We start from the raw sequence: 14189 nt of genomic DNA, 5'->3' as shown, positions 1-14189 counted from the left end.
ACCAGGACGCGAAGCCACTTGCTCAAGGTCACACAGCGGTGGAGGACGGGACCAGGACGCGCAGGCAGGCAGATGGGCCGCAGAGCCCTGCCCTCGGGGGTCAGACCACGTGGCCTCATGGAGACTGCATGGTCAGGGCAAACCAGAACCCAGGCAGTAAGGAACAACCAGACCCTACTGCGCTGCAGTAACAAACAAGTTCGGCAAGCTGGGCTGCTTACGTGGAGGGTATATTTTTCATTTCTGTGACTTTGGACTTTTCAGAAGAGAGATTTATGTTATAGTATCGAATGTAATTGCAACGTGGTCAACACATGTGGGCTGCATGATATCAATCCTTTAAAATGTGTGGACCCTTGCTTTATGGCCTATTATGTGGTCACAGTTTAAAAAATGTCCCTGGGATTCGAGCAGAATGTGTATTCTCTGATCACGGGGTTCGCCGTTGAGCGGATATTCGGTAGCTCAAACTTGTTCACTGTCGCACGGGAAGAAATGTGTGCAACCCCACAGCCTCACCCCACTCGTGAGGGTGGGTTCTTCAGTTCCTCCTTGAGGCTCGTCAGTTTCTCTGCCTCAAGTACGTATTTGAGGCTCTGTAATGAGCAGCTTGCAAGCTTAGGCTTGTGTACCTCCCAGTGAGTTCAACCTTCCGTTGTACGCAGGGCTCTCTCTCCATCACGAGAGCTGTAGTCTTAAAACCTACTGTCTCCTACGCACAGACATGCCAGACCTCCTTTGGTTGCTATTTGCCTGGTAAGTCTTCCTCCATTCTGTCTTTTACTTTGATCTCTTCTGGGTCAGTAGTATGTCCTTTCTAAGCATGTATCGGAACCTTGTTTTTATTTTATCCAGTTTGGCAGTCTTTAGCTTTTAACCATTTTAGTCTATTTACATTTAACTTGGTGGACCATAGCTTTGGGTTTATTTCCACCTTCTCATTTTGCTCAAGTTGTCTTGTTTTTAGTCTTAGGTTTCTGCTTGCTTGCTTTCTTCCTTTCTTCTTTCTTTCCCTCCCTCCCTTCCTTCCTTCCTTCCTTCCTTCCTTCCTTCCTTCCTTCCTTCCTTCCTTCCTTCCTCCCTTCCTCCCTTCCTTCCTCCCTTCCTCCCTTCCTTCCTCCCTTCCTTCCTTCCTTCCTTCCGCATTCTTTGCACTGATTGGTTTTGCTCTCTTGCTGCCCCTCTGCTTGCGTGGAGTTCACGCACTCTATGTCTCTTCTTTCATGTCTACCCCAAGAATTTTAACATGACTATGTAACTCGACAAAGTTTAACATGAATCAGAATATTTATTCTCCTCTCAAACAATTCAAAGATCTTAGAACACTGGAACTACGGTCGCCCGTCCTGACACACCCCTCCCTGTGTCCCGTATCCTAATTCTGTATTTCTTCACTCCGCAAGTTAAAACTGTGGTCGTTCAATACAGTCAGTGATGAGAGTCACCTGGATGTTCACCAAGTGTCCACTGTCCAGTGTGGATGGCAGGCCTTCCTTGGAGACAGTTGTCCTTTGTCCTGAAGCACGCCGGGTAGATCACTGAGGACCGCAGCCTGGCGTTTTAACAACAGAAATCTATTTTCTCGCACAACCGGAGGCTAGAAGTCGAAGATCAAGATGTTGGCAGGGTCGGTGTCTACTGCGGCCCCTCTCTGACGCTTACAGATGGCCATCCTCTCCATGGCCTCACATGGTCTACCTTCTGTCCGCATCTGTGTTCAAATTTCACTTTCCTATAAGGACACCAGTCATATGGGATCAAAGCCCACCCCGGCAACCTCACGGTAGCTCAATCCCTTCTTTGGAGCCCTGTCTCCAAATGCAGTAACATTCTGAGGTAACGGGGGGTCAGGGCTCCAACCTATGAATTTGGGGAGGGGACACAATTCAGCCCGTAGCACACGGTATCTAAAATAATCTCTCTCACCCTGGCCAGTTTGGCTCAGCGGTTAGAGCGTCGGCCTGTGGTCCGGAGAGACCCGGGTTCGGTTCCCGCTAAGGGCACGTACTTCGGTTGCGGTTTGTCCCCGGCCCTGGTTGGTCGTGCGGGTGGCAGCCACTCGATGTGTCCCTTCACGTCGATGTTTCTCTCTCTCTCTCCTTCTCTTTCTCTCTCTCCCTCCCACTCTATCTGTACAAAAAATGGAGAAATATCCTCGGGTGAGGATAAAAAAATAAATAAATAAAATAATCTCTCTCATCTGTTTGAAATGTCCTCATCTCCATTTTCTTGAAAGAGCTCTCCCAATGTTCTTAAGATGCGTTTTCCCGTCTGGCTTCCACTTTTGTCACTGAGATATCAGCTCTGAGGGTATGTGGTTCCTCTGAGGGTTACGTGAGGTAGCATGTGCAATGTGCTTGGCGTGGGGCCCTGCACTCGGTAACTATTATGTAAAGAGCTATTATTATTTTCTTTCTCTCTGGCTGCTTCTAAGACCTTCTATTTGTCTTTGATGCCCTCAGTCTCGCTGTGGTGTATCTTGGTCTGGATTTCCTTCCATTTCTCCAGCTAACATTCTGTGTCATTTGTTCATTTAAAATTCTCACCCATCATCCCGTCAAATGTCACCTCTTCCTCATTCCGTGTCCCCTTCTAGAGCTCTGGTTACAAATATGTTAGAGATTCTCCTCTATCTTTCCTGTCTCTTATCTCTATCTTTGTACTGGTTTCTGGGTCATTTTTTTTTTTTTCTCCAGACCTGTATTCGCTTCATCTGTGTCTGAATCTGCCACTTATATCTATTAAGTTCCTATTTCAACTGTTGTAGTTTTTATTCTTAGACGTATTCTTTGGTTCTTCTTCATCTCTGCTCAAAGTGTTTTCTGAATCACCTTGACTTCTTTTAACTGCATGGCAAGCTAACTCTGGCCCATTGCTGAATCCCACAATCCTCTCCTTACTTGTTCAACATTCCTATTTTTTTTTTCATCCTTGTGAAGGATGACAAAGGACTAGATAATGTGTTGACTCATGAAGGACACAAATTCATGTCTTCTCAGCAATTGACAAATGCCACACCACAGGCCTTCAAGATCCTCAGGGAGTTTAGATCTCTGAGTTAAAACACTGAATACCATGGCTCTCTCAGTTCTCAGGCAGAAACTAGGGATTTGGTCATCTGACTAGCCTGGTGACTTGAGGGTCTGGCTCCCTATCTGAAGTGTAAATTTCTTGGTTAAAAGGTTGCATTTTATCTGTCTTCAGATTTCTCTCCAGAAGTCCTCAGTGCCTGGCATTTTCATGACTTTGCAAAAAAAAAAATGATCTGTAGAACTGCATGAGATCACATTCACTGATATTTTCTAGAGCACCTACCCCTCTGCAATTAGAGGCAAAATGAAAGAAGGGTTCTAGTCAGCCCTTGCGTGGGACCTCGGGTCAGTCATTTGGGGCTGGCCTTTATTTTATCCACCTGTACATGATTAGAAGGAGGGTTTGGACAGGATGATCCTTAACACCTGTTAAATTAATTCAACAAGGCGATCACGAGACTGAGGTGGCCTATGCAAGAAAACCAGAATCTAAGGGTGGAAGGGCCTCAAGGTTACAAAATCAAGATACTAAGGACAATCCATCACAAACAACCAACTAGTTTCCAAGCTACAGCCAATCAAATCATTTCCTTTTTCTGCTTCCTTGCTTTCTCTCTGAAGTCTCTGCCCTGGCTACTGTCCTGGGGGCAGTGCTCTGTTCAGTTTGGCACTGCCCAACTGGAATCAATTTTTGCTCAGACTCTTTTTTTTTTTTTTTTTGGTACTGCTCCTAGCGGAAACCGAACCCAGGACTCTCCGGTCCACAGGCCAACACTCCAACCGCTGAGCCAAACCGGCCAGGGCTCAGACTCCTAAAATTATTAATATGCCTCAGTTTATCTTTTAACAGACCATGGTCCCCAAATCCGGCCAATCACCTGGAGATTAAGAGATACCCGAGTTTCTCAGGAGCTTCTGACTCCCACTAAGACTCTGTAGTAAGATCAGCCAACTCTTAGCAGGAAGGTACTTGGGTCCAGGCACCATGCTCAGGGTTTACAAGTCCGTGTTCTCAGTTTATAGCTTCACAGCCATGGGAGGTAGTTGCTACCATCGTTTCCATTTTACAGATGAGGAAAATGAAGCTAAAAACGGGTATGGGGGAGGGGAGTCTGGTTAAGAGGTTATTTGACTAGTCATCTAGTAAGGGGTGGAATACAGATTCCGGCTCAGACTCAGCAGCTCCAGACCGGCTCTGAATCACTGCTCCAGAGGGCTTGGGGCCGGGGCGGGTGGGGGGCTCTGGTGATTTCCGATGATTAGCCAGCTTTCACGAAAGCAGCCCAGAGGCCCATGCCGCTCTCAATGGGTGCATTTGTCTGAAATGTATGGCCCATCCCCCTCCGGTGTTTCTGAAAGGAAAATGGTAGAAACAGCGGTCTCTCCACACACACGACGAGCAGCTGGACCTCGCATGGGCATTCCCCAGCTTTCAGGCAACACGGAGCAGGCAGCGAGGATCCAGGTCTCACAGGTTGATCCAGTCTGGGAACCCAGGGCGACTTTCTGTACACCTGGCACTCCTGGTCCCGCCCCGTATCGCGAAACCCCCCAATCGTAGGCTCGTTCTCTTGTGATCGACGTGATCGCAGAGCAATTACAATTGGTCATGGCGGACGGCCGCTCCGCCTCCCCGGTGACCCCGCCTCCCTTTCATTCTGAAAGAAAGAGCCTCGGCACGGACGTCCAAGGAGAAGCGCCCCCACCCCGAAGATCCCGCCTCTTTCGGCCGCGACCCCGTCCCAAAAGCCGGAGGGATGCCCGCCTTTCGGCGTGGCACGGGCCAATCGGAGGGCGCGTTCGCCCGTATGGGCAGCAGCCCGCCCAATCCCCGGGCGCCGGGCCGCGTCGCCTCGCCCCTCCGCCGGGGCCGAGCGGCGGGCGAGAGCGGGCCTCCGGGCGGCGGCGGCGGCGGCGGCGGCGGACGCGGCCTGAGGGAGCGGCCGGCTGCCGCGCGGGGCTCGCCTCGCCCGCGGCGGGGTCCATGGCCTGAGCGGCCATGTCCGGCGTGGTGCGGACCCTCAGCCGCTGCCTGCTGCCGGCCGAGGCCGGCGGGGCCCGCGAGCGCCGGGCGGGCGGCGGCGGGGCCCGCGACGCGGAGCGCGAGGCGCGGCGGCGCAGCCGGGACATCGACGCGGGGCTGGCCCGCGAGCGGCGCGCCGTGCGGCGCCTGGTCAAGATCCTGCTGCTGGGCGCGGGCGAGAGCGGCAAGTCCACCTTCCTCAAGCAGATGCGCATCATCCACGGCCGCGAGTTCGACCAGAAGGCGCTGCTCGAGTTCCGCGACACCATCTTCGACAACATCCTCAAGGTGCGTGCGGCCGCCCACCTGCGCCCGGTGCGCCCAGGTGCGCGCAGGTGCGGCCCCGGCCCGCCCGGGGGGGCGCAGCCGCCGGGCCGCGAGCCGCAGCTCTGGGGGCGCGCCCCGTCCGCCCGCCGGCCGGCGGCCTTCGCGCCTGCCCTCCCCGGGGACTCGGGGCGGTGGGGGCGGGGTGTGCGCGGTGGGAAGGGCGCCCCGGCCCCCGCGCCTTCGCGTCCCCGCCGGGGCGCCGGCCCGGCCCTGCCCTCCGCGAGTCCAGCGGTCCCCGGAGAGGAAGCCGGCCGCGGCCTCTCCTCCCAAACCGCTGCCCGGGAGACGTCAGCTCGTCCGGCGTGGGGGACAGGGGAGCGGGCTGCGCGCGCCCGCCCCGCCCCGCCTTCACCAGGACTCACCTGCCCCCCGACCCCGCGGTCTGGGCGCAAACCCCGGACCCGGAGGGTGACGTAGGGGAGTCTTCGAGTAAATGCGCCGGGAGACGCGGCCTCGGCTGTGAACGTCCCCGCAGCCCCCTGACCAGGCCTGGAAACGTGGTGCTGGGTGTCCTCGGGTCCCCGCCGGGGCCGAGCCCTCTGCGGCGCAGCGTTGCTTTGTTTGCGGGTGTCGGGGTTCGACGTCAGCCCTGGCGGGGCAGTAGCGGTGTCTCGAGGGCTGTGCGATTTCCAGGGTCTCCTTCTGTCTCTTGCTCCGTTTTTATTCTTTACGGTGTATGGGGGGGGGGGGACCCTGTAGAGTCGCCAAAGTCTGGGTGCTCGTTTCTCTCTGAGCCTGTGCTAAAGGACCCCACAGAACCTGGAGAAAACCGATGAGGAGAGGAAAGTGGTTTCCCAAACCTAGCTATGGCCAATTCCCTTCTTCTTTTTTTTTTTTTAAAGTTTCTTATCTGCCCTTTCCCAGGCCTCGTTTGTGGTTCCAGATGACAGGTATGGGGAAAGCTGTCTCGAGGCCGAGGGAGAGGGCAGCGCGTCCTACCAGGGAGCTGCCTGGAGACTGCCTGGTGCAGTGCCCCAGGGCTTTCAATTTAGCGAAGGGCGGTAGATCCCTTCTGGCACGTTTTCCTTCTTGGCCCAAGAGGAAGCCTCCAGCCTGGGAGATGAGGTGGCTCCTCGCTGGGACCTGGATGCTGGGACCCTGGGCTCTCAACTTCCAGGCCTGCGTCGGGAATCTCGCACCAGCATTCCCACGTTATGTGTCTGTGATTAAAACATTTCATCGGGACAGAAATAGCTCTTTTCGGATCAGGACAGGAAGAGAATAACTTGAATGATACCCGCCCACCCCCCACCCCCTTCCTTTTCACCTCTTTCAAAAGCCCATGAGTCAGAGCTCCGGGCCCAGCACTTCAACTTTAAAGGCTAGGTGCCCAGGGTGATTCAGGGGATCGGCTGTGTGTTTAAAATTCCCCTCATTTTCTGGGGTAAAGTGCATTTGATTGTGTTTCTGAGCCAGGTTTTATTTTTGCTGCTTTTCTGAACTCCAAAGCAGGCAGGTATAAGCATAAAGATTTGGCTGACTGTCTCCTAGTTTCTTTAAACTCAAGAGGCAGAGAAAATATTTTGAAACGTGGAATCTTAAATTTGAATCAGTGTTTAAGTGTGTTTTAGAAAACTCCGTCTTAAGCTTTTCCCGATGCATATAAATATTAACTTTTACTGACTTCTTTATCAACAGAAACAAGATTTTCTAACCAGAACCCTTTTCTCCTTCCCAACATTTTTACTAATTATAGTTCCATATTAAACTCACTTTATTTGTTGTGACTGTTTCGGTAACTCATTAGAAATTCAGCTTTCGTTCTGAAACCAGAATTTGCCCTCCCCCCATTTCTGTTTGGACAGCACTTTGGGAAGAGACTTTTTAAGCAAGTTGCTTTGTAGTGTTTTTAATAGTGGACATTTGAATGAGGCTGCTCAGAATGATATTTGTGTCTAAAACAGATTTAGTGTTAACAGGCTGTTTTTAAAGCACTAGCTTTAGAGAAGTTGAAGATAGAGCGTTTAAAATCTGCTCACAGTCAGCTACCTAAATAGCGGGTGGCAGAGCTGGGAAGCAAAGCCGGTCTTTTTACTTTTTTCGTGAACTTTAAAATGTTGAGATAATCATGTAGTCCTATGCAGTTGTAAGAAGTAACACAGAGATCCCGTGTCCCCTCTACCTAGTCACCCTCCATGGTAATATCTTGCAAAACCTAGTGCAGTGTTGCAGCCAGGATGTTGACGTTGGGAAAGCTACAGAACATTCTGTCACCATCAGGATGCCTCGCGTCACCTTTTATAGCCACTCCCCACCCTGGCAGTGCCGGATCTATCCTCCAGTTGTATACTTTTGCTATGTCACTTCAAGAATACTGTGTATTATAAATGAAATCATGCAAAATGTGATCTTTTGGAATTGGCTTCTATCACTCAACAAAACCGCCTGGGGATTCACCCAAGTTGTTTCATGTATCAATAATCAATCGTTTGTGCTTTTTGATTGCTGAGTAGTATCCATGATGTGGATATACCGCAGTGTACCGTTTAACCATTCACCAGTTGGAGGACACCTGGGTTGTTCTCCGTTTCTGCCTCATGAACAAATCTTCTATGAACATTTATGTATGTGTTTTGTGTGTACATAGGTTTTCATGTATCTGGGGTAGAACTGGTCAGTTGTATGGTAGCTGCATGTTTAGTTTTACAAGAAACTGCCAAACTGTTTCCAAGGTGGTTGCACCATTTTACACCCTCACTAGCACTGGGAGAGGTCAGCTTTTCCGCACCCTCGCTGGTACTCGGTGGTGTCGCTCTTTTAGTTCCTCCGCCCTGCTGGGTGCGAGAGCTACCTGGCTGCATTGCGGGTCACAGTCCCTGTGGAGAATGGTGCACACCTTTCCGTGTGCTCGTGTGCCGTGTGCACAGCCTCTGCAGCGAGGTGGCTCTTCACTTCTGACCCCTTTCCCATTGGATGGTTTGCTTTTCATTGTTGAGTTTTGAGAATTCCTTAGAGATTATTGATGCCAGCCCTTGGTCAAATATATGGTTTGCAAATATTTTTCCCAGTCTGTAACATTTCTTTCCATCCACTTGACTTTCACAGAGCCGAGCTTTTAATTTTGATGATTCTTTTCATCAGTTTTCCCCCTTGTGGATGGATCACGCTTTTGATGTCACGTCTAAAAACACTTCGGATAGCTGACGGTCCCAAACACTTTCTCTTGTCTTCTACGGGTTTTATAGATTTACATTTTTATATTTAAGCCCCTGATCTATTTTGAGTTAATTTTTGTATAAGGTAAAGGTTCTTTTTTTAGTCTGTGGATATTAAATTGTTCCAGCAACCTCTGTTGAAAAGACTGTCTTTCTCCCATTGACTTGCTTTTGCACCTTTGTCAAAAATCACTGTGGGTTGGCCCTGGCCTGGTAGCCAGTTGCTTAGAGCATCATCCCCATACATCAAGGTTGCAGGTTCGACCCTGGTCAGGGCACATAATAGAAACAACCAGTGAATGCATAAATAAGTGGAAAATAAATCGATATTTCTCTGTCCCCTCCCGGCTAAAAAACTCAATAAATTAAAAAAAATTTTTTTAATCAGTGTGGGTCTATTTCTAGGTATTCTATTCCACCCCACTAATCTGTCTGTCTCTCCTCTGCCAATATCACACTATATTGATTACCATAGCCATATAGTGCCTTAATATCAGATAAAAACAATTTCAAGATTGTTTTAGTTATCCTCGGGACTGTGCCTTTCCATATAAATTTTAGAATAAGTTTATCTATGTCTATTTTAAAAAAACTTTGCTTGGATTTTGACAGCAATTGCATTAAACCAACAGATGAGTTTGTGGAGAATTGACATCTCTGTTTTGGGGAGTCTTACAATCCATGAACATGATATGTCTTCAGTTAGGTTATTTTTGACCAGCATTTTGTGACTATCAGCATATAGATCATGCTTGTGTTTTGTAACATTTTATACAAAGTATTTCATTTCCTTTGGAGCAGTTGTAAATGATTCTGTGCTTTTATTTTTTGTTTCCAAATGCCCATCATTAGTCTACAGTCTTCAGCAGTGTGATTGTTTTTTGTGTCTCCCATCTTGTGTCCTGTGACCTTGCTGGATATACTTTTTGATTCTAGGGTTTTCCTGTACATTCTTTGGGATTTTCTACATAGATTATCATGTTATCTACAAATAGGGACAGTATTTTTTGTTTTTTATTTATTTATTTTATATCCTCACCCCAGGACATTTTTGCATGTATCTTAGATAGAGTGGGAGGGAGAGAGGGAGGAAGAGAGCGAGAGAAACATTGATGAGAGAGACACATAGAGTGATTGCCACCCACACAACCCCAACCGGGTCCCAGGACAAACTGCAACTGAGGTCTATGCCCTTAGCGGGAACCGAACCCAGGACTCCGGTCCGCGGGCCGACACTCTAACCACTGAGCCAGACTGGCCAGGGCGGGACAGTTTTATTTATTCTTTCCCAGTAGGTATGCCTTTTATTTCTTTTTCTTGCCTTACTGCAACAGCTAGGACTGCTAGTGTTGTGCTGAATTGGAGCGGTGAGAGCAGTCACAGCTTCTGTTTCTTTCCTGATGGTGGTGTGTGTCTTTTTCTTTTTGTCCATCTTCCTAGAGGTTGAGCAGATTTCTTGCCCCGCCCCACCCCTCCCAGGAACCAGCTTTTTATTTCACGGATTTCTCTTTTTTCTTTTTCTGTTTCCAATTGCATTTATTTCTACTCTTTATTATTTTCTTCCTTCTACTTCCTTTGAGTTTATTTTGCTCTGTTTTCCCCTAGTTTCTTGAGGTAGAGATGTGGATTAGTTATTTGAAACCGTTGCTCTTTTTTTTTTTTATCCTCACCCGAGGACATTTTTCCATTTTTTGTTCAGATAGAGTGGGAGGGAGGGGGAGAGAGAGAGAGAGAAACATCGATGTGAAAGGGACACATCGAGTGGCTGCCTTCCACATGACTCAACCAGGGCCGGGGACAAACTGCAACTGAGGTACGTGCTCTTAGCAGGAACCAAACCCAGGACTCTGGTTTGCAGGCTGATACTCTAACCGCTGAACAATACTGGCCAGGGCTCTTTTCTAATGTAAGCATTTTGAATGCTGTAAATTTCGTAAAGCACTGTGTTAGCCATGCCCGTGTTTTGATATGCTGTACTTTCATTTTTATTTAGATTCGTGTGAATATTTACTTCTTTTGAGATGTATTCTTTGACCCATGGATTATTCTGAAGTATGTTGTAGTTTCTAAGAGTTTAGAGATTTCCCTGTTACCTTTATTATTGATTTCTGTGACTCCATTATGGTCAGAGAACTTTGTGTGATTTCAGTTCAAGTTTTGTTTTACGGCCCAGAGTATAGTATATCTTGGTATATATTCTGTGGCCCTGTGTCGGTGAATGTTCCTTGGAAACTTGAAAAAGGGTTTGTTGTTTGGGAAGTACTCTGTGTATGTCTATTAGGTCCTGTTGGTCGACGGTGGTGTGTTTTTCTGTATCCTTGCTGACTTAGTGGTTCTGTCCGTTGCTGGGGCTAAGGTGTTGAAGTCTCCAACTACAGTTGACCCTTTAATAACTCGGAGGTTAGGGGTGCTGACCCTCCACGCACAGTAAACCTTACTGATGAACATAAACTAAAGAGTTAATTAACACATATTTTATGTGTGATGTGTATTATATACTGTATTCTTGAAATAAAGTAAGCTGGGGGAAAGTACACGTTAAGAAAATCATAAGGAAGAAAAAATACGTTACAGTATCTGTTGAACAAAATCTGCATACGTGGATCCACACGATTCAAACCCGGTTGTTCAAGGGTCAGCTGTGTAATCGTGGATTTGTCAATTTTTCTCTTTTAGCTCAATTTGTGCTGTGAGTCATTTCAGGCTCTTATATGTGGAGTATAAACATTTAGGATTATGTCTTCCTGGGTGATTGATCTTTGTGTCATTATGTGATGTCCCTCTGTCTCTGGTGGTTTTCTTTGCTCTGATGTCTGTCTGTTTGAACACAGCGACTTTTCTCTTCGTGAGTGCTGCCATGGGATATGTTTCCCATCCTATTACTTTTAATTTTTTTTTTTTAATCTTCACCCGAGGATATTTTTCCATTTTTGTTCAGATAGAGTGGGAGGGAGAGAGGGGAAGAGAGAGAGAGAAGGAGAGAGAGAAACATCAACATGAGAGGGACACATCGAGTGGTTGCCTCCCACACAACCCCAATCAGGGCTGGGCAAATTACAACTGAGGTACATGCCCTTGACCGGAATTGAACCCGTGACTCATTGATCCGCGGGCCGACGCTCTAACCGCTGAGCCAGACCAGCCAGGGCCCATCCTATACTTTTAACCAGCCTACCCATGTTGTTATGTGAATTGAGTTTCTTATTGACAGCACATTGTTACATCATATTTTCTTTATTTGCTCTGCTCATCTCTGTCAATTAATTTGTATATTTAGACCATTTACATTTAAGGTAAAATAGTTATTACTATGTTAGGGCATAAGTCTCATTTTATTAGTTTTGGTTTTTTGTTTCTTACCTTCCTGTGGATTATTTAAACATGTTCTAGGTTCTGTCTTTGACTGATTGGTGGTTGATTTTGAGTATGTCAGTTAGGGCTCTGCATGTTTCCTGGTGGTCACAGTCTGCACATGTAACTGACCCCAGGTACCAGGACCTGTGTGACAGCTTCATGTGCAGTTTGCAAGCTTGACTGACACTTAGCTCCCTTTACCCTCCACACATTTTACATTAAATATCGTGCTTCCACCCTGGCCAGTTTGGCTCAGCAGTTAGGGTGTCGGCCTGCGGTACAGAGGGACCCGGGTTCGGTTCCCGCTAAGGGCATGTACCTCGGTTGCAGTTTGTCCCCGGCCCTGGTTGGTCATGTGGGTGGCAGCCACTCGATGTGTCCCTTTCACATCGATGTTTCTCTCTCTCTCTCTCTTTCCCTCCCTCCTTCCCTCCCTCCCTCCTTCCCTCCCTCCCTCCTTCCCTCCTGCTCTATCTGAACAAAAAATGGAAAAATGTCCTCGGGTGAGGATAAAAATAAAAAATAAAAAAAATAAAATACAAATAGATAAATATCGTGCTTCTTTTTTTTTTCCCCCTTCATTGATTGTAGAGAGAGGAAGTGAGAGGGAGAGAGAGAAACATCGATGAGAGGGAACATCGACTGGCCACCTCCTGCATGCCCCTCACTGGGGATCAGGCCCACAACCCGGGTATGTGCCCTGACCGGGAATCAGACTGGCGATCTTTTGGTGCATGGGTCGACGCTCAACCACGAGCCACACCAGCCAGACTTAAGTCTTTCTTATACTTGGAGCACCACACATTGTTGGTTTTACTTAGGTTATCAAATACGACTTAAAACCTCACAAAAAGTAGGGTTGTTGTTCTCTGTGCCCCTGTCTGGACCTAGTCGGATAGTGTTCTTTGCTTCCTGAGGCTTAAAATGCTCCGTTCTGTTTGGAAAACTCCCTGAGCCACTCTTTCCGTGCAGTCTGCCTGTGACAGGGCTCCGCCTCCCTGCACCCAAGAGTGTTTGTCTCCCGTGCTTCCTTGAGGGACACCCTGGCCAGCCGTGGCTCTCCCAGCTGGCACCCTTCTCCTGCCGCCTTCTCTGTGCTCAGTCGCTGTGACACATGGAGGGTGTTTTCGGGGGTGGGGAGCTGGGAGGAGAAGAGCTGCCCCATTTGGGTGGAACCGCAGTCTCCGTCCTCCTGGTCCTTGGACCCCAGGATCGGGGCTCTCCCTTGAAGACAGTTGTGCCTGAGTGTGAGGACGTCATTCCTTAACCTCATTACCTCGCACTGCCCCCTGCAGTGGGCTATTTGAATCTGCAAGTTGTACCCGGCCGCTGTGGCTCAGTGGTTGAGTGTTGACCCTGCACCAAGAGGTTGCTGGTTCGATTCCCGGTCAGGACACATGCCCAGGTTGTGGGCCAAATCCCCAGCGGGGGACGTGCAGGAGGCAGCCAGTCGACGTTCTCTCTCATCCATGTTTCTATCTCTCTCTCCCTCTCCCTTCCTCTCTCTAAAATCAATAAAGAAGAATCTGCAAGTTGCTTTGACTTCCCGTGAATACTTCCTATTCCTTCTTTTTATTTTTATAATCTTAAAGATGACAGTCTCTCCCTTCCTGGTGGACCGTCCTGAAGTTCGTGCACGTGGCGTTTCAGAAACCATGTGACAATGCCCCGGCCGAGGCGGGCGCCTGGCGCTGTGCGAGGCTCCAGAGCAGCTTGGCTCACCTCACAGTGCCCCCCTCGCCGCAGTCTCGGGAAGGAGCCGCTGTGACTGCGAGTCTCACAGCCACTTAGAAGTCAGTGAAACGTTAGTCGTTCCGGGTCCTTTGTCACATGGCCTGGGAGTCATAGTGTCGTACACCTGACTGCATGGGTGTCTCGTTTCTCCCCCCTGGGGCCCTTCCCTGTGGAGATCGGTATTGGCGATCTAGTAACCTGGCGAAGGGTTAGAGCATTAAAATTAGTGGTCTCCGCCCTGGCCGGTCTGGCTCAGCAGTTAGAGCGCAGCCCACGGATCAATGAGTCGCGGGTTCAATTCTGGTCAAGGGCATGTGCCTCAGTTGCAGTTTGCCCAGCCCTGGTCGGGGTCATGTGGGAGGCAGCCAGTCCACGTGTCCCTTTCACATTGATTTTTTTCTCTCTCTCTCCCTTTCTCTCCCTCTCCCACTCTATCTGAAGATAAACAGAAAAATATCCTCAGGTAAGGATAAAATAAAATAAAATTTGTGGTCTCCTATTGGCACTGAGACAAAACAGTCCAGTTCAGCAGACTTTTCTGACCATATACCCAAGGCACTCTGC

The 14189-nt window shown here is 48.9% G+C and overlaps 1 protein-coding gene across 1 annotated transcript in view; it reads left to right on the top strand.

The window, feature by feature from the left end:
• The first annotated feature begins 5031 nt into the window (after positions 1–5031).
• Positions 5032–14189, top strand: part of GNA12 (G protein subunit alpha 12) — a 58171-nt gene continuing 49013 nt past the window's right edge. The window contains exon 1 of the mRNA XM_036241997.1: positions 5032–5343. Within this exon, the coding sequence (XP_036097890.1) occupies positions 5032–5343 (312 nt within the window). The remainder of the gene's footprint in view (positions 5344–14189) is intronic.

The sequence above is a fragment of the Molossus molossus genome, unplaced genomic scaffold, assembly GCF_014108415.1.
Source record: "Molossus molossus isolate mMolMol1 unplaced genomic scaffold, mMolMol1.p scaffold_m16_p_4, whole genome shotgun sequence".
Taxonomy (NCBI): Eukaryota; Metazoa; Chordata; class Mammalia; order Chiroptera; family Molossidae; genus Molossus; species Molossus molossus.
This window is presented reverse-complemented; position numbering and strand designations above follow the sequence as displayed.